Genomic DNA, 24623 nt, shown 5'->3' with positions numbered 1-24623 from the left:
CTTTCTGACTAGCGCTGATAAATTTGATATAAACCCTTCATATTCTTTACCATTGCACAAGATCAGATTGTTCAGCTTCTGGCTGTGTTCCCAGGAATCTGTGCCTTGCCTGCTGAGCCAGGTGTGTTGTCTGTATCTCTGCCATCCTCAAAGGAGCATCGTGAGCCTGCAAGGTACCATTCTGTGCTTTTTGCAGCCTTTTCAGGCAGTGTCTGAGAATTTCATGTTTTTTCTTCTGTGACCCTCCTCAAAAACTCAGAGAGGTCTGTGACCCTGCAGCTAATAATAGATCCATGATCTACCAGAAGCCCTGGCAGAGGAAGGTCTGCCATCTGGTAGCCTGTTATACCTAAAGAGCCCTTTGCATGTGTTAGGAAAGAGCAGTTATTTTTGACACTGGTTCTGACGTTACCCATGGGTGCGCCTGGAGTATTTCCAAGTTTTGTAGATTTCATTGTATCCTCTCCTCGGTTTTTTCTTTGTTGTTTATCCGCTTATGTTAGCCTGCGCTTTCCACCTAGACAGAAACAGAGAACATGTTTCAGCCAACACAAAGCTCCTATTTCCAGACTTGCTGTTTTTGGAGCACTGTCACCCCCTTACAGTGAGCAGATGGGAGCTCTCTTTTGCAAGTACTGTACTGAGAACAGGAAGTCACCGCATGTCCTCACAGCAGCACGGCGAGGGGTCCTGCAAAAGGTGAGTTATGCACAGTTCAAAACCTAAACTGATATGAGCTCTTATCTCGAGCTTCAATAGTGTAATTCATATATCTATATGAATTCATATACATATTCTATGTTCTGTATTCATGTATGTTCTCTGGTTTTTTAAGAGTGTGTGCATTTCGGTTTGAATGACAGACAGTTCACTACTTGCCCCATGGTGCAGATTTCTGTCCTGGAAGAATATGAGTAGTGGTATAAGTTAGCAGAAGGTCAGCTTCTGCATCTGCTATAGTCGTCCTGAATGACCTTGGACAAGTCCTGTAATCTGCCTGTGCTTTGGTTCACTAGCTGTCTAAAGCACATTGGAAGGAAATATCCCACCTCCTTACCCTTGCCTCTCATACTTGCGGAGAAGCAGCTGTCTCATGCAGAGATCAGCTGTTGCTTCAGATAGTGAAGGTCTGACCTCAGTAAGCACTAGGAACAACTTAATATAAATATTAGTAGTAACAGCCCTAACCCTCTGTATACTTTGTAGTTTGCATACACAAGCCAACATCTGCATATGTTTAGATAAGCCGCAAGCAGCGGTACTTGAGCTGTGCGTTTGCTGCTCTGATCAGTCACCGCGCAGTGCGGTGTCTCCGCTGGTTCGTGTCTGTGCCGGTAGGTGTGGGCGTGCGCGCTGCGCTGTGTGCTGCCATCTCTGGATTTAGCATCTGCTTTTGTCACCCGTGTCTCCCTTACTTATGAATGAGTGGGTGAGGGAGGAGAGGGCTGGGCTGCCTCCTGCACCGCTGTACAGTAAAGAGCATAGGAGCTGAAGCACAATCTCCTCCTCCTCCTCCTCCTTCCCGGCACTGCTTCACTGCCAGCCTTGCTCACAGCTGGGAGGAGGGCGGCCTCGCTGGCAGCCCGAGCCGGCACTGGGACACTGGAAGTTTTGCACTGTTCACACTGCAGGGAAAACCGCGTTGTATAAACTCTACTCGCAGGTGAGTTTCCGCTTTTATCTACCTATTCTTAAAAGCAAATGAAGTTTCTGTACAAGGTTATGCCCCCTGGAAAGGTGGCAGGACTGTGCTTTGGCTAGGTTCTTAAAAGTAAGGCAAAGCAAAACAATAAGGCAGTCCAAGGACTCAGCTAAAACAACGTGTCCAAAAATTCACAACTTCAAAATAAATTTCCTTGGCCCATTCCCGCTAGTGGGAAATAATTTGAACAGAAGTTCTTCCAAAAAAACTTTCTCAAGTTGCGCTCAGGCGCAAGGAGAGTCAAATGTTGGAGTCACATTGATGAAATGGATTTGTTAAAATAAACCTAGAATCTATTTCATGTTTGTGTGGACGGAAGCAGGGCAATAGCCAGAAGATAAATTTCTCTGGTCATTTTCCGAGCGGTTAGTAGGAATGTAAAATTAGATATAAACTGTTTCGACGGACTAATAAGTGATTCCCAAACCGAAAGTTACGCCTAACAGGAAACTGTCATACCTTTGTGTGTAGGTGCTCTGTGTGCAGTGATATAGATTTGTCTTTGTATTTCAAAAGGGTGTTATCAATATATTTTACAAACAGTAAACCATTTTTCTCAGTGCTATTCTGAACACTACTTACGAAACTTGAAATGTGAAGGCTTATTTAGTGAAATGAGATCCATTCCATCAGAAACGGGTCTGTTTTTTTCCTTTTTTCTTTCTTGCCTTTAATAGGATTACAAACATTTATTCCTTACTGTAGGGTGCCTATGTTACTAATAAATTTTTCTGGCTCTTTGACAATCTTTTTAAAGAATCAAGAAAAGTAATTCGCTGAGAGATACGCTATATGTGTTCTTGGGGAGGGCTGAGAAATAGAGATTTAGAAGAATATTCAGCCTTGTTCTGTGTTTTTCTGTTCAAAGCACATCCAGATATTAATAAATAAAAATGGACAGAAAGTTAACAGTGAGACAAGGAGAAATGGCTGCAAGAGGCTCACAAGACAGGACAGTGTCATTCTGAGCATTACGGGACTTTCTGAGCAGTGCATTAATCAGCTCCCTCCGTGACAGTTTCCACATTAGCAGCCTCTATTCACGCTGGCTCCCGAAGAGTATGACTTCTGACCGCTTCTTCTTTCAAGTTTGCTCTAATCAAGAAGTCAGTAAGTGAATCAAGCCCGTGTTTTTAATGCCCACTCCCACAATCCTTTTCTGAGCAAACGTGTAATTTTACTGCTCTCAATCCCATCCTTCCTGCCTCTCCATCTTATTTCCAGTATTTTGTTTGCCCCCTCCTCTTCTCAGATGACGATGCTTCTACACATGCAATTATAAGCTCTTTCTGTTATATGAGAGAAGAGTCAGAAGGTAGCTGTTTCCAGCTCATCTTACGTTTTAGTGCTGTAAAGCTATAACGAAGGTGATAACATGCGTCCCCAAAGTTTTAGGAGTCTTTCCACAGTCTAGGTATACAGAGTGAGAAAGCGCTGGGTTTCATAGGATCAGGCCAATGTATTGTTCTGTGATAGCGGGACACACCTGTGAGGGGATAATGTTTACATCACAGCATTGTCACAGGAATATCACAGTTTTAAATGAAGAAAGAAGTGACAATTCCAATAGCTCATTAAAAAAAAGTCACCTCACTTGGCATCTGCAGCTGGACTTAGTTAACTCACTTTGCGGCTGGCAGAGAGAAATTGACTTGTCTTTGTTCCGGGACTTGAGGACCATAAGGAATCCTAGGCAGCGGGAACAGAGAAAAAGGAAACAGAAGCGAAAGAGGGAAAAGGGAGAAAATGGTTCCCAGCTGGGCTAGATGTACATAGATGTCATCACACACGATGAAATAAAAGTGAGGCAGGAGGATGACTTGTTCCAACGATCAGACCGGAAACTACTTGCCTTCGGCTTAGCACAGTACAAAGGGCCAGGTATAAGCAAAGGTATAGGTACCAGTATGAGATTTGCTCCCCTAACCAAGCCCTGTGGATGTTGTCATTCAGAATAACCAGATGATACCATAACTGCAAGTTTTCTTGGCATCCATCTGTGACCATCTTGAAGGAGTTCCTGAAGAAGAAAATTATCTCTTTGCCAGGTTTTCTAGATCTGATCTGAGGGCACGTTTGCATCGAGTTGGGGCTTCACTGCTGCTGGCTATTCTTGTGTCAATGTGGTGATAACTGAACAAAAAGCTATTTTGGACTCATGAGCTCTTAGTATTAACACAACTTTGCTAAATATTTTTAAGTGGAAAACCATGGAACTCAGACTTCAGACGTGGCAGCCTTGTGAGGCCAATTACCTTACAATTAGCTGGACGTTTCCTCCAAGGGGTTTGTTTTTCCTATAAAGCTTGTTTTGAGTGGCTTTTAATGCTTGTTATGAATTATTCTGCCAGCTGAAGCATTTGCAGAGCTGATGTCCCTGACAGCTGATGGCACTTGGTTTTGAAAAGATACAGAACAGCTTTAATGTTTGAAAGAAACTGGCCAATAACGTTAAGTAACAGTATTAGTAATCAGCAGCAGCTAAGAATCAGCATTGCAGTTTGTTCTCTGATGAATGCAATCACTGTAATTCCTCTTTTTCCACTAGAAACCATGCTCTGACCTCTGTAAAGCTTCTGGGTAGCAAAAGCAGAACTGTTTAGCCACCTTATCTAGAAGCTATGGCTGATCTGCCTGAAAAAAAGACTAAATAATAGGCCTAAAACACACTGTTAGAGAGAGGCTGAGAAATGGGCTCACGTGAAAGCACGTGGGATTCTGTTCCTTGCCGTGGAGCCCTCTCATCAGGAATTGTTTCTGTGGCAACAAATTTGTTTCCAGCTGGGTTGTCTTGGAGTTCGATCTGGCGTTGCGTATGCACAGCTCTGTCACCATGCCTGAGGCGAGTAGAATTGCAGAACTGATCTGTCCGTATGTAATGGAGAGGGCTCTCTGCGGCTTTCAGCCACTCTGAGAGAGATGTCCTCCTGACGATCTCCACTCAACAATCAGTACAGACAGCTGTTGATGATAAGCCGAGTCTCTCATTTCTGCAAATCATTGCTTTGTTCTATAAGCTTCCAAACTTTCTTTTTCTCAGACTGTTTGCTATTGGTTGAGAATAAAGGGGCATGAACTGTAAGAGAGGTTAGCTAGCAAACAGAGGAAGGGAAGAAAGTATCAGAAATGCAGGTATTGCAATGTATTTTAGTAACAATTAGGATTTGATAATTTTCTATCAGGGCAATAATTTGGAAACATTCTGCCTTTGGAAAGGCAGAAGGAGAATTCTTGCTCTTTGATTGAATAATTATTTAGCATCTATGCACGCATCTGGATGCACGCAAGGATGTAACTGTTTTATGCTCCGCCTTTAAGAAGGGATCAGACATACTTTTAAAATAGGAATTATCTTTTAAAGTAGGAAGAGGCTTAACCTTGAGATCCTTAACTTGTCACATCAGAACATTATTATTTGGAATTTGAACTTGCATCCAAATTTTAGGGATCATCAAACACCTCTATGCAGGGGATAGAACAAAACCAAGACCTGGATTTCTAAACAGCTCTAAACTTCGGAATCTTAAATTTAATGTAGTACCAGATTTTCCATCTCAGATCTAGTAACTGAAACAGAATTTCTTTGTAAAGAAGTATTTGATTTTCTCCTTCTTCTCGGAGCAGATGCATGTGGGAAAGTGTAAATGGTGTATAGTAAGATTGTTACCTTGCTGTTACCTTTGATGCTATAAAAGAAGTTTTTTCTGTTTCTATAAAGTAACGGTTCTTTAACCAGTTTCTTGATTTTTGTGTTGAACCTCTTTTATCCCGATTAATAATAGCATTATTTGCAGGCAGGTTGATCCTCAGAATTCCTTCAAGAGAAGACTCAAGGATGGTCAGTTGCTTCTCAAGCATGTGAATGGCTGACTTTGTGACTCCAGGGAGGATGCTGTGGTTTACCTTCCAGGAGCAGTGACCCTGACATGCCCCCAGTGGTGACCCTGACACACAGGCTCTTAGCTATCCCTGGGGGGAAGCAGGCAGTCATGGCTCACGTGGATGCCAGTGTCATCCAAAGGTAGACAATGTTCTGGAGCGACATTTAAACTCTTAGGTAGGATGCTGAAGCACAGGAGTTCAACAGCATCATGCTGAGAAAAGCTTCTTACACCATATGCAAGGGGTGACAGAGGTACAGGGAGGCAGTTTCAAGGTATGACTAAGAAAATGGAGGAGGGAAGAAGGGTTCATATTCATCAGGAAATGAGAACGCTCTGGAATAAAGGAACGCTGGGCTTTGTTTACATCTTAATGAAAGCAAGACACCAGTGCTTGAAATCATATAAGTACTAAAAGATTTTTTTAAATGGAAATTGAGAGATGAGGAAATGAAAATTCAGGAAATGAAGACGTAAGGAAGCCTGCAGATACAGATGTCAGCAGTTTCTTTAGAACGGTATGTCCACTGGGGACTACATCTTTGGAGTCCTGTATCCTCAAGTAAAATATATACATATATATATTCACACATATATATATAGTTTGCAGAAGTCAGCTAGGGAGGGGGAGCAACAATGAGGGAAGAGCACTGAGCATTGAGAACAGAATACTTTGGGAGCACAGAGGAAAACCTTCTCCATAGCATGCGGCTTCTACAAAACCTCGAGAGATGTATGAGAAATAACATTGGGGAGCAAGGCTTAAATGAGAATAGTGATTTAGATCTACTGGAAACTTGGTTAATTTCCAAAAGGGAAACTGCAAAAAAAAAAAAAAAAAGAGAGAGGGGAGAGCTTAACAAAAGGCAGTGAAAAAAGGACAACTAGATAAGTTAAAATCTCTACAGTCTATACGACGACTATTTGAAGACACCCCCTCCCTCCTGCATTGGATCTGAGGAAGAAATACAGAATACCGTCTGAAAAAGACTCAGCCAAGTCTGAAAGGAAACAAGCATGGCTAAACAGTGGTGTAAGGAAGGGTCTTGCAAGCAAAAAGGACCCTTTGAAAGTTGAGGTTGTGTCTCAGTGAGGAAAATAGGAGGGCAATGAACTGATGTGTTACACAGAAGAGGCAGGCTAGAAAAGGCACTGAGGAACAACTTATAAAATGTTAAGTGCTATCCAAACACATTAGGAGCAGGGAGCCCATTAAAAACCCTTTAAGCCCAAAGACCGAAGTATAAGAAGAGATAAAGCCACATCAGAAAAATTAACATAATTTGTTGGCTCTGCATTTACTGTGAACAAACCGGAGAGGAACCTGCTTTTTTCAGCTGTCAAAAAACAATAATGGGCTAGATAGACATATGTTCTGACCCTGGACAGTGGACATTGTATTGCAATTGTAAATTGAAAAGTATATACAAGGTGTTTGCATATGGATATCATATTATCATCCAAAGCTGAAAGTAGTCAATGCAGGTGTCAATGCAGTTTCAGGACAGGTTGTGTACTTCACCAGAAAGAATTGGTAGCAATATGATTTAGAACAGAAACACGTTTGCAACACAAAACAGAGGAATCCGTATAAGTCCGAAACACAAACGTGTTTTTAAATGGCTGCAGTACATGTGACAGTAGGTGTTTGAACTGAACAGGATCTGTGACGAATTTTATTTCTACAATTAAATCCAAACAGAAGAATAAGAAGGAAATCAAAGAAAAACGAGGGGAGGAAGGGAAAAATCTCTAGATATTTTAAATAGCTTTTCACTTTCCCGTCTCTTAAAAATTTTACAGTACAAAATGAATCATATACTGAATCATATATGCAGAAAATACCATTTAAAAGAGAGATTACTTTACTGAATGTATCATTATTTGCCGTGTGTGGAACAGTGAAAATGTTAACCTTCTCCTTGAACAGAAGACCTCTTCAATCTCCTTAGACATGGCAGAGTTTCAACCGCATTTTAGTTAGACTTGGCAAGCCGAATTTTTCTCTCAAATAGCCTTTTCTCTATGTTAAAGATTCATTATTGCTGGTCCAAATTACTGCTCGTCAGCAGCGCTGGAAAATCAGTTTTATCTGCTGAACTATCAGTAATGGAGCAGAAACAATTGTATTGACGAACTGGTTGTTGAAAATTGGATTAGTTTTACAAATTACTTTCCATTAATGAAATAACCCTGTTTGGAGGGTGTGTTGTGCTGATATTTGGGCTTACTTATGCCTTGTACTTTTGGAGGACAGTGGCTTTATAAAAGATGCAAGCAGCAGCAGAATTTGGTCTCTGCTTTGGTCTCCAACTTGTTAGTTCTCAAACAAAAGTTTTCCTGTGTAACCAGCCAGTGATGCTGGGGAAGACTCTGGCAGAAAGAGTCTTAAATCTTAAGCCACTGATTTCCCATTTCCTCAAAAGCTGCCCTGCAAGATACCTGCCATTGCCTGACAGGGCACAGTTCTGGTGTTTGGGCACAGTGCAGTGTCAAAACAGGCAATAATACAGAGTGTGGAAAAATGAATCAGAAGCGTGAGGTGACTTTCCCAAGGCTGTAAATGGTAAAATGAATCAGAACCTATTTAATTCAGGAAGGAGACGTTCCTGCTTCTCAGTCCTAGGCCTACAACACAGTTGTTCCAGTCTGTAACACTCATTCCTTGCCGGTAATTTTGTGTGTTGGTCATGGCTTTAGTGGTCTCTAATCAGTAAGACCTGCGCAGTCTTGGCTTTTCTCCCGCTGTCATTTTAAATGAGGATCTTTGCATACATTCAGGATTATAAGCAGTTTTTTTATCTATAGTGGTTTGTTTACCTATTTAGCTACTTCCTGCACATCAGAGACAGGATGGTATTTTAGCTTTTGTGTTGTGGAGGGATGTAGGGGAAAGGGAGGTTGAGTTAGCTGAGGTTTTAGTGGGGGAAGGTAGACTGGGAATTATTCTTGGAGGAATACAGAAATTAAGATTCCTGCAGAAAGTAGTGTTATGTAGAGTTTTTCTCCACCCACTTTCCTACATGTAAGCAGCTCACCCAGGCAGTGTCAGGGAGATGCAGCCTGGGGGTAGGAGCTTGCCACGGCAGCTCAGTGGTGAAAATCTGGAAGGTCAAGCTGTCCATGCTGACGTGGTGCTGGAAGAGAAGAGGGAACTGCATTCACTGCTTAGACATGGTCAGTCTCCACCTACCTGATCTTTTAAAGCAGGAAGGAGCGGGTAGATGAGGGTCATTTCTAAAGGCTATGAGCCAACTACTTAAGGCAACTGCGGTGTGACTAATTCCTATTAGATGATTCATCTCCTTGGTATCAGTTTGACTCCTTGCCTGAAAATACATGTTGTATGAACTTCTTATTACCATAAATAGGAATTTTCCAAAATGTACATTCTTTTCAGCACTTCCCTGTGCTCAGCCAGTTGTTTGGCCCTTTCGTTCGGTAAAAAAACCCCTGAACCTAGATAAAGAATAAGTAGCAGTTTGAGATATAGGACAAACTGTGCTTATTATCCTGTCTGCCTGTCTTCCCTTTCGTCAAGTTGTCCTTCATATGTGCAGCCCTCATCTAAGAAATCTAAAGTCACAAAAACCTGGAATCAAACAGTGCAGCATCAGAAAATGAAATTTTATTTATTTTTGTGGATGTGAAGTCATATAGACTTCACTTCCATATAGCTTCCATTTCTATGAGAAAAAAACTTTCAAAATGAAAAACGTTTCACAAAAAAGTGTTGGAAAACAGCAATTCCTCCAAGAAAAGCAAAATTCCATTTTGGAAACGATTTTATTTTGTTAGATTTATACAACTGATTGTCCCTGTTATTGCATGTTGCAAAGAGGGAGGAGTGTTTCTATGTGCTTTTTAGGAAAGACAGGCCAGGAAGGTGAGGTGATGGAGTTGCTCTTTATGTGAGGGAGCAACTAGAATGTGTGGAGCTCTGCCTCGGGGTGGATGAAGAGCAAGTGGAGAGCCTATGGGTAAGGATTAAAGGGCAGGGTAACATGGGTGACACTGTTGTGGGGGTTTACTACAGGCCACCTGACCAGGAGGAAGTCATCGATGAGGCCTTCTACAGACAGCTGGAAGTAGCCTCACGATCACAGGCCCTGGTTCTCACGGGAGACTTCAACCACCCTGACATCTGTTGGGGAGACAGCACAGCTAGGCACAAGCAGTCAAAGAGGTTCCTGCAAAGCATTGATGATAATTTCTTGACTCAGGTGGTGGAGACGCCGACGAGGAGAGGTGCAATGCTAGACCTTGTACTAACCAACAGAGAGGGTCTAGTTGGAGAGGTGAAGGTTGGGGGCAGCCTTGGCTGCAGTGACCATGAGATGGTGGAGTTCAGGATCCTGCGAGGAGGGAGCAGGGCAATGAGTAGGATTGCAACACTGGACTTCAGGAGAGCTGACTTTGGCCTCTTCAGGGACCTACTTAGGGGAATCTCCTGGGGTAGGGCCCTAGAAGGAAGAGGGGTCCAAGAAAGCTGGTTAATATTCAAGCGTCACTTCCTCCAGGCTCAAGAGCAGTGCATCCCTCTGAGGAAGAAGTCCAGCAAAGCGGATTCAGCAGGAGACCTGCATGGATGAGCAAGGAACTCCTGGCAAAACTCCAGCAGAAGAAGGAAGTGTACAGAATGTGGAAAAGGGGACAGGCCACTTGGGAGGAATACAGGGACGTTGTCAGAGCGTGCAGGGATGCGACAAGGAAGGCTAAGGCCCAGTTGGAATTAAATCTGGCAAGGGATGTCCAGGACAACAAGAAGGCCTTCTTCAAACACATCAATAGCAAAAGGAAGACTAGGGAAAACGTGGGCCCGCTGCTGAATGGGGCGGGTGCCCTGGTGACAAAGGATACAGAGAAGGCAGAGTTACTGAATGCCTTCTTTGCTTCCGTCTTCACTGCTAAGGCCAGTCCTGAGGAATTCCAGACCTTGGAGACAAGAGAGGAAGGCTGGAGAAAGGAAGACTCTCCCTTGGTGGAGGAGGATCAGGTTAGAGATCTTTTGTCCAAACTTGACATCCACAAATCCATGGGCCCCGATGGGATGCACCCACGAGTGCTGAGGGAGCTGGCGGATGTTATCGCTAGGCCACTCTCCATCATCTTTGAAAGGTCCTGGAGATCAGGAGAGGTGCCTGAGGACTGGAAGAAAGCCAATGTCACGCCAGTCTTCCAAAAGGGCAAGAAGGAGGAGCCAGGAAACTACAGGCCTGTCAGCCTCCCCTCCATCCCTGGAAAGGTGATGGAACAGCTCCTCCTGGAGGTCCTCACTAAGCATGTGGAGGACAAGAAGGTGATCAGGAGTAGTCAGCATGGATTCACCAAAGGGAAATCATGCTTGACCAACCTGAGAGCCTTCTATGACGGAATGACTGGCTGGGTAGATGAGGGCAGAGCAGTGGATGTTGTCTCCCTGGACTTCAGCAAGGCTTTGGACACTGTCTCCCATCACATCCTCGTAGGTAAGCTCAGGAAGTGTGGGCTAGATGAGTGGACGGTGAGGTGGCTTGAGAACTGGCTGGATGGCCGAGCGCAGAGGGTTGTGGTGAATGGCGCAGAGTCAAGTTGGAGGCCTGTGGCTAGTGGTGTCCCCCAGGGGTCAGTCCTGGGCCCAGTCTTGTTCAATATGACCTGGAGGAAGGCACAGAGTGCACCCTCAGCAAGTTTGCTGATGATACTAAACTGGGAGGAGAGGCTAACACACCAGAAGACTGTGCTGCCATTCAGAGGGACCTGGACAGGCTGGAGAGGTGGGCGGAGAGGAACCTCATGAAGTTCAACAAAGGCAAGTGCAAGGTCCTGCACCTAGGCAGGAATAATCCCATGCACCAGTACAGGCTGGGGGTTGACCTGCTGGAAAGTAGCTCTGCCGAGAAGGACCTGGGAGTGCTGGTGGACAACAAGTTAAACATGAGCCAGCAGTGTGCCCTTGTGGCCAAGAAGGCCAATGGTCTCCTGGGGTGCATTAGGCAGAGTGTTGCCAGCAGGTGGAGGGAGGTGATGCTGCCCCTCTATTCAGCCCTGCTGAGGCCTCCCCTGGAGTACTGGGTCCCGTTCTGGGCTCCCCAGTACAAGAGAGACATGGCACTCCTGGAGAGAGTCCAGCGGTGGGCTACCAAGATGATTAGAGGGCTGGAGCACCTCTCCTATGACGAAAGGCTGAGAGAGCTGGGCCTGTTCAGCCTGGAGAAGAGAAGATTGAGAGGCGATCTCATCAATGTGTACAAGTATCTGAAGGGGGAGTGTCAAGAGGATGGGGCCAGCCTCTTCTCCGTGGTGCCCAGCAACAGGACAAGAGGCAATGGGCAGAAACTGAACCACAGGAAGTTCCATCTGAACCTGAGAAAAAACTTCTTCACTGAGAGGGTGACAGAGCATTGGAACAGGTTGCCCAGAGAGGTCCCATCCAACCTAAACGATTCTGTGATTCTGTGATTCTGTGAGTGATGTTGTGTTACTTGACAAACAATAACAAAAAACTGAACAGTAGGTTCCCAAGAGCTCCCTAAACTGCTCTTTGCTTTCAAGTGGCGTCAGCTGAACCATTCTCACAACGCTTTGTCAAACTTTCTTAAAACCTCCAGTGAAGACATCTCTGCATCCTCTATATCATCTATTGCAGTACTCCATTTGCAACTGGAAAGTTTTTCATGGCATTTAACCCAGTGTCTCTTGTTAGGCCTTCACAACGAACACAGAGAATAGTTTATCCCTTCCTTCTTTGCAACAGTTCGAAGACCGTTGATGTGTTTGCCCTCAATCTGGTCGTCTTTAGACTAAACAAGCCCAACTCCTTCAGTCGTCAGCTTTGCTAGGCCCCTGACTGTCCTCCTGCACTTCTCCTGGCCAGTCAGCAAATTAGCAGAGCTTCACAGTGGTGCACAGGATGGAAGGGTTGTGCCCACATCCTGTTTATACCTCCAAGTGTGATATGTGTGTGGGGGGGGATTCACAAATATAAACTGTTGACTCAAGGTCAGTATGTGAGCGCTCTAACCCCCCTCGCCTTTTCCAGCATTCTACTGTAAAATATAGTGTGCTTTATTACTAACTTTTTTTGTATCATATATAATACATAATATGTCATATATAACAGTTTGCACATCAGATAAGAAAGAAGCTGAGTTCCCAGTGTACTAATTAAAAGAACAAATGTTTGCTGAGAACGATGATTTCCTGGCGTATTCCAGGCAATTTTTCTCTGAAACATTGACATTTTCCAGGAATGTAAATTTTCTTTTCCAGCAAGTCCCACTTGTGACATGTCCTAGTGTAGCCTACGGTATACTGTATTATAATGATAAGTTACTGGCATGTAGTACATTATTTCTCCTAAGGCTATTCAGAAGTGCTTGGCTGCTTTTTTTCTAGGTGGCTTCCTGCTTAATTGAAAGTTTGTTTGCTTGCTTGTTTGACTGTATGAAGTGAGTTAAATGTAAAACATATACATATATGTTCCATACTGGTTCAGCTAGTTCTTAAGGAACTTTGTGATCCGTGGGTCAGGGTGCTTGAAAGGTTAAACTACATTACTGTGTCATCACTGATGGGGAAATGAACATGAGAACTAGATTTAGAGGTCATGAAATTGATTTGAATTAATTCATTTTCTAATGTATGTGGACTATCTTCATTAGCTCCTAGCTTCATTGCATCCATGAGCCTATACTGCTTACATTAGGCTGCACAGGTCAAAATTTTCAGTGTATGAATATTTTGTAGTACAATTGAATAGTTAACCACATACCTGATCCTCTATAAGCCAGCAAGCTAAGCCATTAAAATGTTCTGTACTTGGAACATAGGTGGCTTGTGGCAGAGTTTGAGGTAGAGGATGGTGGGACTGACTACTGGAGGAACAAGGAGTAAATACTTACCTTTGCAAATGTGTTGCAATATTTTAGTGTACTCACTGGGAACTGTAGTGTTTTAGACCATTATCATGGAATATTATCATGAAATGTTTTTTCACACATTTGGTGTCCAGTCTAGTGCTCTTCACAAGCATTAAGCTCACTGTCAAAAAAATGAAATGTTCATGATTCAAGGATTTAAACATGAATCTGTTGCTCGGTTCCACATTATCAGTTCTTAATGATATATTTATGAGCATGAAATCCTAAATTTGCCCACCATTGTGGTTCAGGTGCCATCTGAAGTTTCAGTAATGAAATATTTAGGGGAACTAGCTTATTTCAGACTCTGGAGAGATTTGATGGAAAACAGAAATTAAGAATTTGAGAAAAATTCCCAGGATCTCAAAGTTTAAGTGGAGTGATTAAGCCAATGCTGTGAATAATTGCATATCTGTACTAGGGAAAATTGCACATTGATGACTAATCAGTCTTTTGTTTATGTGGGTTTTAAAAAATGTTGCTGGCTTCCTTCTTTGACAATAGGTTTATAAATGGAGTCATACACTAATGACAAAAGTAATGTGATTTGTAATTTATGGAATGCTTTCCTCCCACTGAAACAAACACACAGAGGAGTAATGCTTATTATACTCAGAGATACACGTTAGACAGGTCCATTTGCAAGTTAGTACACGCTGAATGGGTTGAGTCTTGGCCTAAATTACATTTAGAAGGGAAGAGGAATTGGATTTGTGTTTTTGAATATTTTTTTCTTTCATTTTATATAAGGTGGTTTCAGAGGTTTTTACTGTGTGCCTCTAGTAAGGTTCTCTTGTAATGGACATACAGACTTGATCCTTCTAATGTAAAAAAACCAGACATAAAAATTGGAAGGTAACTATAGCAGAGAATCTCTGAGGTGGCCTTTCTGCTTTATAAAAAAAAGCTACAAAAACAGCAGAAGGCAGAAACAAAACTCCTTTTAGCCAGCTGCTCTTCACGTAAAGGTTCAACAAAGAGAGTATTTCTGTGCGCTTTCTGTTGTAGTGGCTTATATTTTACATTCTTAGAGACCAAGAACTTTGGTATCTGTCTTTAAAGGTGGTATATGTTTAATCTCAGATACACTGAGATACTGTTGGTTTAAAAACTGATGCAATTAAAAATATATGGTATGGTGAATAGAGAAATTAATGCTATGTCCTGAAAAGATTCTTTGATGGTGCACGTAAAATGAGTTACACTAAAAGAGGCAAGTATCCCTGTCAAATACACTAGGCTTAGGAATTAAAAAGCACAACCTAATTTTTAGCCCACTTGCACATCTACGTCAGGCTACAGTCTTTAATGAATGCAATCATTATTTCCATTGGACTTTTTTCTCTTTGTGGGCCATACTGACTCTGTCTGAGCTGAACAAAACCCGTGCCATGCTAAGACTCTTGAGCCAAATTGGAGTAAATTTATTGTAGAAAGTTAATGCAGTAGAGCTGCATTAACTTGGTTTTCTTCCAGACCTGACATTGCCCTCCTTCTCTAATCACACTGCTGCAGCTTTGCTATTTCTGGTCCCCGAGCAAGGAATCAGTGCTAGCTTGGGTACATCTCCATCTTACAGGTAGCTGGGCAGTATGTTGACTTATCCCAAAGGTATAAAATACCCTATTCACTAGAATTATTTCCCTCTCTCACAAAGATGCTTTACATTGCCCATAGTCCATCTGTTTCTCTATGGCAGCTGTACAAATGACTCCTATACATAAAAAAAATGGACTTCACAAACACTATCAATTTATGTTCAGAAAACTTGTGTTTGTAAAGCAATATAATTTCAAATTGTGGAGACTGAGGTTGAGATTATATAGTTTGGTTGCCCAAAACATTTGGACTTTTTGCCTCTATATCTCTTGCCTCTCTCTCTCTTACAGAACAGCATAAAAAGCTTTGGTAGGCTTCCTCAGTGGTGAGTAAAGTGGACATCTCACTTCATGTCCCTTAAATATGGCATCCCACTGTGATTCTTTTCTTCTCAGTAGTGACAGTGTGAATCTAAGTGCATTCTTACTCATCCTGCTGCATAGCCAAATATTCCCCAATTCATACTGATAATTTCATTTTTTTTATTTGCAAGCACAGTATTTTGCATTTTTCCTCAATGGAATGGATCTATTTTTTCTATGTCTCCATCCTTTTGTTAAAACAATTGTATTAGATAATGCATCATATTTTTATTCTGAAAATTGAAAAAAAAAGCAAGTATTTCAGCCACATTTAGCTGTAATTTGTGCTCCTGCTTCATATATACTTGTCCCTTCTTTTACCTTCCTTTTCTTGTGTGTTAATAGAAACATCTTTTATTGCCTTTTTTGGTTCTTTCTACTTGTAATCCTTTTTGCATCATAATTCTTCTGATTTAATCTAGAAATTATTGTGTCATTTCCTCACACTCATCCTTAGTCATGCATCCTGATTTCCACTTTCTTCTACTTTTTTAAAATTATTATTTATATTAAGGCTATTAGCTTTCCCAAGTGGCTAGGAACAAGGAGAGACTTCAGAAAGAAAGAAAGGAGGGAGGTACAAAGGAATGATTCTTCCTTCCTTCCCCTTTCTTAGATGCAGCATGGCCCCATTGAGACTGGGGAGCAGAAGTAAGTTGGGGAAATGAAGAAGCCCTTCCTGAGTGCATGGAGGAGACAAGAGGCAGAAAGAATATCTTATAATAGTGATAAAAAAGTAAATTGATTATCTTTTGCAGAAGCAACACTCAGTAACCAGTTGCCATTTACCTGCTCTCAGGTCCTAGCTCACCCAATGCAGCTGTCACAGCCGCTCTCCCTTGCTCCTGCTCCTCTCTCAGGTTTCGGGCCAGCAAGTCTCTGCTGCTGGACATATTCTCACCTCTTTATTTGACCTTATTCTTCTAGGTTTGTGAAAAAGAATCAAACCAAACTGATAAGTCCTCAAGTGTTGTGGAAAGTTCAGTGTGTATTTAAATGCTGGTAACGATCCAAACCAAATCCTCAACTGAAACAGTCTCGGATTTTTGGTTCTAAAATATGCAGCATGGTCCAGGCCATGCTATGAAAGCAGAATGACTCAGGTCTGTCTGTCTGTCTTATATGGCAGGTGCAGGGACAGATTAAATAGCAAGAGAGTTACTGTCACATAAAGCCACACCACCATGTTACCCTCCCTGTCCATGGAAATGAGTGTCTCGTGGATGAGACAAGTTGTGTGCATAACTTTTGCATATGTGTACACAAAGGAGTCCTTTGGCATAATCCCTTTTTGTTCTGCTGAAAACGCGTAGATCTAACTGCAGGTGTATTTCTTATGAGGCAAATTGTAGCAATGTTCATTGAAACTATAAAAAACCTGCTCAGGCTCTGCCCTGTTACTCAGTCTGAGCTGAAGAGGCTGTTGTTGTAAGTGGCTCTGAGTGATTTCCTGTACCATCATGAGCAGACAGTGCTTAACATATACAAGCTGCTTCACAGTTCACAGAGTTCTTACAGCTTAACTAGTGCAGGGCAGGAATGATGTTTTTGTCATCAGGTGGTGTACAAAGAAGTTTGTAAAGAAAAGAACCTGTTGAGCTGTTCAGTGACTAACGAAAGTTGGCTCATTTAAACCAAGAAAACGTCAAGCTATTTAAAGCCAAGAGATCCTTGGGTCTATTTTTCATCTGAGAACAAGAAGAATGTTTGAAACTCATCTGGATATCAAAAGTCTTCTAATTTGTTTCCAAGAGTTGGGCTCAGAGGGGTATCATCTAAACGATGAAAGCAAATGTGCGAGATAGAGAAAAATCTTGCCTGGAAGATAATCTGCTGACAGGAGCAGATACTGAAGGTGATACTAAAGGTATTACATAAGCTTTGAAAATCATACAGCTGCACTATTTCCATATTAAAGCTGTCTAAATGGAATGCCTGTGTGTTCCCATCCCTAACTGCTTTCAGCTTTATGATTATCTGAACCCCAGATGGCTTTCACAGAGCAAGTTTTTCATTTTTAACTTCTGCTATCCAGGCTAGGTCAGTATGTAACAGGGGATCTATTCATCTTTTCTTTCCCCTACCTTGCATCACCTTTCCCTCAGTTTCAACTTTTCCAGAGAGCTTGTAAGGCATTTTGTATCATGTTCTTACTAACAGGGTGGCCTTTAAGGCACCCAGCTGTCATTGCAGTACTTTGATACAAGCCTTGTTGAAAAAACGTACAGTTTCATGCCCTGGCCAGCATATGAGCTATTTTTAGTATACTTGTTTTGGGGGGAAAGAAAGGGAAAGGTAAACTACTTTTACGCTACCCTCATCCATGTCACATTTGGCTACTGAGACTGTTATTAGTCAGGCAAGAGGGGTCCAGAGGGCACAGAGGCGTCCCAGAGCCCAGACACTGAGGAGGCTGAAACAAGGGAACAATTTTCCAAGCTAACTGCTGCCACGGACCAGAAGAGCAATATAAAGCAGCTATTGTGCCAACAAGAGTCTGGACCTTTGTTTTTCATCCCCATCTTTGAAATCTATTGTAAGACAATGAAAGGATAAGGGTGGTTTTGTTACCACAAGGCAGAGAGATTAATAAAAGCCAGCCCTGTCTTCAAGCCCGCTGAAACAGCACACTCCAGCACTTCCTCCAGGAGCAGGAAACATTGCTGTAATCATAAGTGTATATTATATTAGAACAATATCATATCAGTAAGACTTTTGCTGTGTCCTTCATATTCTGTGTTCTGGCAAGACTTTTTAAGCTAAACAGATATGATTTTTACAATCACATTCTCCATGACAAAAACATAATTTAATAAAAACATTTTGAGTTCATGGAGGAAAAGGAGATTTTTGCAAAAAACAGTGCAATGGTGGAGTACATCTGCTTTTTCTCAGACTATCATCCATATTCACTTACTGGGAAATACTGAACAAGGCTTAGAGCTGTTGAACTATGCTAGACATGCAAAGACAGGTTCAACTTTTTGAAATTATTGACAGCTTTTGAAATACTATAATTTGTCATTATCAATAGAAGCTGGACAATTTTAGTTAAATGTTCTTCCTGTATCTGTTATTACATCAGGGATTTCAGATAAGATGGTAGATCCCAGATTTTTAGGTTTTTTAAGACTATAACTACGTGTGTCAGTCATTCTGCATAGACAAACCTCATATGCTGAAGTTACCAAAGTTGTATGCAGAAATTGCATGAAATACAAATTCAAATGCAATTATACTTGCTTTGGAGCTCCAGATTAGAAAAGGTGGGCTAGCTAGGTTAACAAACCGTTTTCAGGAAAGATTCTGGGCATTTTCTTGAAGGGTGTAAGGCAGATGTCCTGTGGATAGAAAAGCTGCATAATGCTTATCACATCACTGAGACCAGCACAGTGCACTGGATAATGTTAAAAGGGAGCTAACGACTCCTAGGTAACAATCCTTTGGGAAATTTGCCCATAACTTTGGTGATTAAGTCCTGCTGTACATTTCTATGCTGCTAACATTATCATTATTCTTCTATAGGCAAGGTTATGGCAATCTCCTGGAGCAAACTTTAAGCTGAACAATTGATATCTGTGACTGAGTCCCTTTAGCAGTACTTCTCCTGTTGTGCTTGATTTATGTGTAATAACTTGTGCCATCCACGATGCAGGGCCGAGTCTGTTAATCCCCTTAAGTAACTGCATGAGAGCAGGAGAGCAGAGCTATCACAGTTGTGCTCTACTTTCATGCAAGTGGTTTGGGACAATAAAGTTAGAAGTTTTTAGAGAGATGAGCTTACATTAGATAAGCTATCTGAGACAGCTTATCTAAAGCTAGAAGACCCAAGAAGACCTCTAGCAAAACCATGGCTGATATTTTTTTCTGTTGGCAAGAAAAAGAAGAGAAACTAATAAATGAAAAACAAGTTCTAATTCTTAAATATTTATGTGTGACCCTAAGTTTGCTGTGATTTCAGTGGGATTATGCCACACTGATTGAAGTTAAACATTGTATGTCTTTGCAGGATTGGTCATTTATTCTGGCCAGGCAATTCTTTTCTGTGCTGAAGGAAGTGATTTTCTTTCTAACTTTGATGGGACTAAAGCCTACCACCATCCAAAAAGACATTTATATAAAAATGACTTTACTCTACATTCAACAGTGTTGAAGATCACAGTATTTTTACTGCAGCGTGTTGGCCATGGTAAATGCAGTCATGTTTTCATAAGGGTTGCCTTGGAAAAGTTTGTATGTTATTATGCAGGGCAGAAGAAGATGACAAACAAAAACACAAATTAGGATAGTAAACAGGAAAAAGCCATAAGGCCTTTTCTTTCTCCCTGACAATGCTGTCTCCTTTTGATCATCCATATTAACTGAAGCTTTAGGATGAGTATACAAATTGCTGACCTTCACAGCAGTATGCATTACAACTGAGCATTTTCTGGGAAGCGATTGGCAGAACTACAGTCCCACTATTTTGCATCATCAGGTAAAATATACATCCTCCTAAGACTGGGGCACACTGTGCCCCGCTGTTTTCCAGTCCTGATCGCTTGTGCCAGAGCGACTGAACATACCACATTAGAGGCTAAAATGCTGAATAAGACACTTTTTTAAATCTAGGGTTTAATAATTATGAGCCTGCTCAAGCATGACTTGTCCTAGTTAAACTGACTGCTAACCTATTGTCAGCAGTGATTTTTGTAAGTGTCTTAAACATTAATATTGTGTGGTATGGACAAGGTTTGTATGGGTAGGTATTTGGATGATAGATTCTTTAGGTGAACATAATTATAATCAAATACAATACAGGTAAACAAAAGAAGAGACACAAAGGTATAGATAGGTTTTGGGAGTCTATGGCAAATAAGGAATCTGTAACGGGATATACTGCAGGATAGAAACAGTGAATACATTTTACCAAATTTTTACAGGAGTCTTTCAGACAGAGAAAGACAGCTTGCTTTTGGAATTGTGTTTACAAACAACTGTACAAAGTAGACTGCTAAAAATTCAATTTTTAAAATCCTGATGGCTTGAAATGCAAGTTCCATGGCATTTTGTATCTCAAGGGAAATTTTAAAAATGGAAATTAAAGAGCACCTGGTTTTGTGTACCCTGCAGCATCCTCTAAAGGAGTCTGAATAGACTATTTTGCCTGAGAAATAACATTATCTTGGGCAAATCAAATTACTACTTTTGTGTCTCATCTGTATACAGAGATAATATTTCTTCACCTTACAGATACTCGTAAAGCTAAATTGATAAATGGTTATAAACTGCTTTGGAGTTCTTTGACAGAAAATACTGTATGTGTGCACAGGACTAGGAATTACTGACACAAATTATGATTTTCCAGACAGGCTTTATCTTCCATCAAAGACCAAGAGAAAATTGAGGGCTAGGAAAAGGCAGCTTACTGAAACTTGCACTAAATATTTTACAACGGTATTCCTCCTAAAGATTTTCATGTGTTTTACCCTCAGGTTATTGACATCCTTCAGCAAATCATCACCTCAAGATAAAGGTTGTGTGGAAGAAATAAATGATATATGACACTGAATGAAATTAAGGTTTACACTGAGCCATTTGGGACCCCGATGAGTGAGATACGGTGACAGGTAGAAGATGGTGAATTTCACAGAGAACGCAACTGAGAGGTGCACTATTAATCACAATATCCACCAGACTTTATCTCCTGTGGTATACATATTTGTATTTGTATTAGGCTTCCCAGCAAACTGCCTCTCACTATACTATGGATATCTACAGATCAAGGCTAAAAACGAACTGGGTATCTATCTTTGCAACTTGACTGTAGCAGACCTGTTGTACATTTTTTCTTTGCCCTTCTGGCTTCAGTACGTTTTACAGCATGACAACTGGACCTATGATGAACTGCTGTGCAAAATCTGTGGCACTCTTCTGTATGAGAATATTTATATCAGCGTGGGCTTCCTCTGCTGCATCTCCATTGATCGCTATCTAGCAGTAGTGCACCCTTTCCGGTTTCATCAGTTTCGGACACTGAAGGCTGCTGCAATCGTGAGCAGTGTTATCTGGGCCAAAGAAATTGTGACATGCTGGTTTGTCTTTAGACATGGAGAGATCAGTATGGATGCTGAGACCCACTTGGTGTGCTTTGAGCATTACCCCATCAAAGGCTGGGAGCACAATGTCAATTACTACCGATTCTCTGCTGGCTTCCTTTTCCCCTTCTTTCTGCTGGCCTTTTCCTACTGCGGAATTTTACGAGTTGTCCACAAGAGTCATGGCACTCAAAAGAAGAAGAAAATCCAAATTAAGCGACTGGTTTCAAGCACTGTTTTCATTTTTTTAGTTTGCTTTGGACCATACCACATCCTACTTGTAGTTCGCAGCTTGTTTGAGAACAACTGCTCATTTGCTGAGAAAATATTTAATATTTACCATGTTTCTCTCCTGTTGACTACTTTCAACTGTGTTGCTGACCCAGTGTTGTACTGTTTTTCCAGTGAAAGCACTTACCAGAACTTTGCCAAGATGCGAGACTCTTGTTTAACCTGTTTAGGATGGCTAAGGACTGAGACTAAGGAAACCTACCAGCTGAACTCTTCAGAAACTCTCAGCAAGCCACAGGATGAGCAGCAGCCAGCATTATTACAAAAATCACATGATATTGCTGGAATAAAGGACTCCTCTACAACTAACTTAGGCAGTCTATAGTATTCATCAAAAAAGGCCACTCATCCAAAATCTCCACATGTGACTGTGTTGTACACACATCTGATTTATTCATCTATTACACCTATTTTACTTCCCAAAAGCTTATTAGCTATGCAGCATACTGAGGTAGTTCCTGGAGGTGTTTGGACCTTGACTATATTGAGGAAAGTATAAACTAAGAGTTCAGTTACAATCACATGTCTACTGCCATTATGGTGCAACTCAGAAACTGTTGTCTTGCCACTCAACTGTTGTTGATGACTGCGTTGGCTGAAATAAGCTAGTACTCATGGTGTGGATCTGCTGAAACAGCTTTTAACTGCTGTCTGTCTGTGCCTGTAGCATCTAGAGAAAAAAAAAACTCAAAAAGTTGTCATTACCTGTTGAAAAGGTTGGAGATTGAACAAATAAAATGTCCCCATAAGTATTTTTTAAAAGAAAAAAAAAAAATTGCATTTGTGCATCATTTCTGTAACTCTTCAAAATAATTCCTCCTCAAGCCCATTTTAAGTCCTGCAGAGACCTTGCCAGAACTAACCTCCTAAAATAATTGATCAAATAATGTGAGATGCTCTGGAAGAGCATGCACAAGAAACTCAGCATCTGCTGAGACCTTCAATCTCACTCTGTTGAACCTCATCATAAGGCTGCTGTTGACTTCAAGAGATAGATTATTAAGATCATGCTCTGACGGGGAAAAATAATTCAGTCCATGGACTTCAAAAAGAACAGGAGGTTGGTAGAATGTGAGGTGCTTTTAAGCTATGCAGTTCTTTGAGTCACTGTATTCCAAGATAAATTCAGTTAAATCTAAATTCCACTAAACCTTGCTAAGATTTGGATCATGTCCTTCCAAATGTCTCGTGCAGCACAGACCATGCAGGCAATTAAATAACAGCGCATTGCCAGTGAACCTGTTAAAAGGATTCAGTACAAACTCTGTGTTCACTGATAGATATTATAGTTTAGGGTTTGGTCATTTTTCAGTAAGTATAGCATCAAAAATATGACGTATGGATGAGCTATGTGCTTTCTAGTTTAGAAAAGAGAAACAAAATAGAGGAATAACTAAAAATAATGACCGTTAAAGAACTGGGAGTTGTGCTTTATACTCTTGCTTCTACCAGCATCCCCTCTCTAGTTTCTTATTTTTATTTATTATACTAAGGAATCGTGTCCATTTCTTGTCATCTGATCATTATGCATTCTTGTATCTGTAACTGTTACACCAAGACTATTGCCTTGTCATTTTGCTTCTTCTCTGGTTTCAAACCTTCTTTGAAACACCTCTGTCTCTCTCTGCAACCCAGAGCTGGTAATGTGCAGCAATAAAACCGTTCCCTTTATTTTCAAAAGATTCTCTAGACAGACTTGCATCTGGGATCTCAAATATCTCATTGTACACAATCTTGTTTGTCAGGCAATACATACTTAAAAGGCAATACATTCTAAGTGTTTTCTGGAAGCCACCTTGAGAGGGCAATGTTAGATATAATTAGGGGATGTGTTTAATAAATAATGCCTTTATTATTTTCTTCCTATGTTTATTCAGCTAGCGCTTGCTATAACTATCTTCTGGCTTTGGCCCACAGATTCTATTTAAGAAACTACAGATCCTCTCCTCCCTCCTTTTGAAGAAAGGACTCATGTCCTCACTCCCAGGAGAGGATTACATTTGCTTAGGTTAACATTTGGTTTGTTTAATTCTTTTACATTTCTTTATACTTAGACCACTCACCATGCTGAATTAATTACCTTATACATGCATTTTTCTTCTAAGTGTCAGTGCTGCTTAGCTTTACTTTCTGCTAATCCTTCCCCTAGTGTCTTTGCCTTTCTGTATCATCTGGGCTGTAAGGCAGGGGTTCCAGGTTGCCATAATGCCATGCTTGAGCGTTGTTACGGACGGAGCCAGGACAGCCACATCAACTACTTGGACTCTGTGATCTGACATGCTGTAAGACACACGTATGGTTTGTTCTAAGATGAAATATTTGTTGCCCTGTGTATGCTTTACTTTTTTTTTGTTAGCCATGTTGTTTAAACTACACAGCCGGAAGGCAGAGCATGCCATATTACAGTCAAATTGTTATCTGATAGATTAAGATTTATTTGAGTTGGTATATTTCTCGTGTCAGCTTTAGCTCAGCTGTTGCAGTTCAAAAGAAGGAAGCTTGTGTAACGAGAGTCCAACATTTTGCTGCAATTCTCAACATTGAACCTATAAACTAGGAAAGGAAGGATCTGGGGTTCTTTTTTCTAAACATGAAGTCAATATTTCATTGATCCTTCCTACATAGTAACTGCTAGGTTTAGCCTGCAGAACTAGCTGCCGTGCGAGGGGCTGCAATTCTCAGAACTTTTCTCTCCTCTCATGCAAAACGTAGTCAAGCAGAGGTCTGATGATGGCAGCCAGAGATGTGCTACACATTGCTATCAGATTAAATCAGGGCCTTGGCATGGAACAGGAAAAGGGATTAAAAAA

The 24623-nt window shown here is 41.3% G+C and overlaps 1 protein-coding gene across 6 annotated transcripts; it reads left to right on the top strand.

Annotated features, from left to right (window-relative positions):
• The first annotated feature begins 559 nt into the window (after positions 1–559).
• On the top strand, positions 560–24622 carry GPR68 (G protein-coupled receptor 68). 6 transcript variants are annotated; one of them, XM_068946838.1, is made up of 4 exons: positions 1303–1663; positions 2571–2812; positions 19455–19634; positions 20920–24622. In XM_068946838.1, exon 4 carries the CDS (start codon positions 21062–21064, stop codon positions 22136–22138), a length of 1077 nt encoding a protein of 358 aa, XP_068802939.1. In that variant the 5' UTR covers positions 1303–1663; positions 2571–2812; positions 19455–19634; positions 20920–21061; the 3' UTR covers positions 22139–24622. The 6 variants fall into 6 exon arrangements, with proteins under 6 accessions (XP_068802941.1, XP_068802939.1, XP_009688086.2 ...); XM_068946840.1 differs by lacking the exons at positions 1303–1663; positions 2571–2812 and adding an exon at positions 560–699; XM_009689791.2 differs by lacking the exon at positions 2571–2812.
• Position 24623: the final 1 nt, after the last annotated feature.

The sequence above is a fragment of the Struthio camelus genome, chromosome 5, assembly GCF_040807025.1.
Source record: "Struthio camelus isolate bStrCam1 chromosome 5, bStrCam1.hap1, whole genome shotgun sequence".
Classification (NCBI taxonomy): Eukaryota; Metazoa; Chordata; class Aves; order Struthioniformes; family Struthionidae; genus Struthio; species Struthio camelus.
Note: the sequence above shows the minus strand (reverse complement) of the source record. Positions and strands in the feature narration are given on the sequence as shown.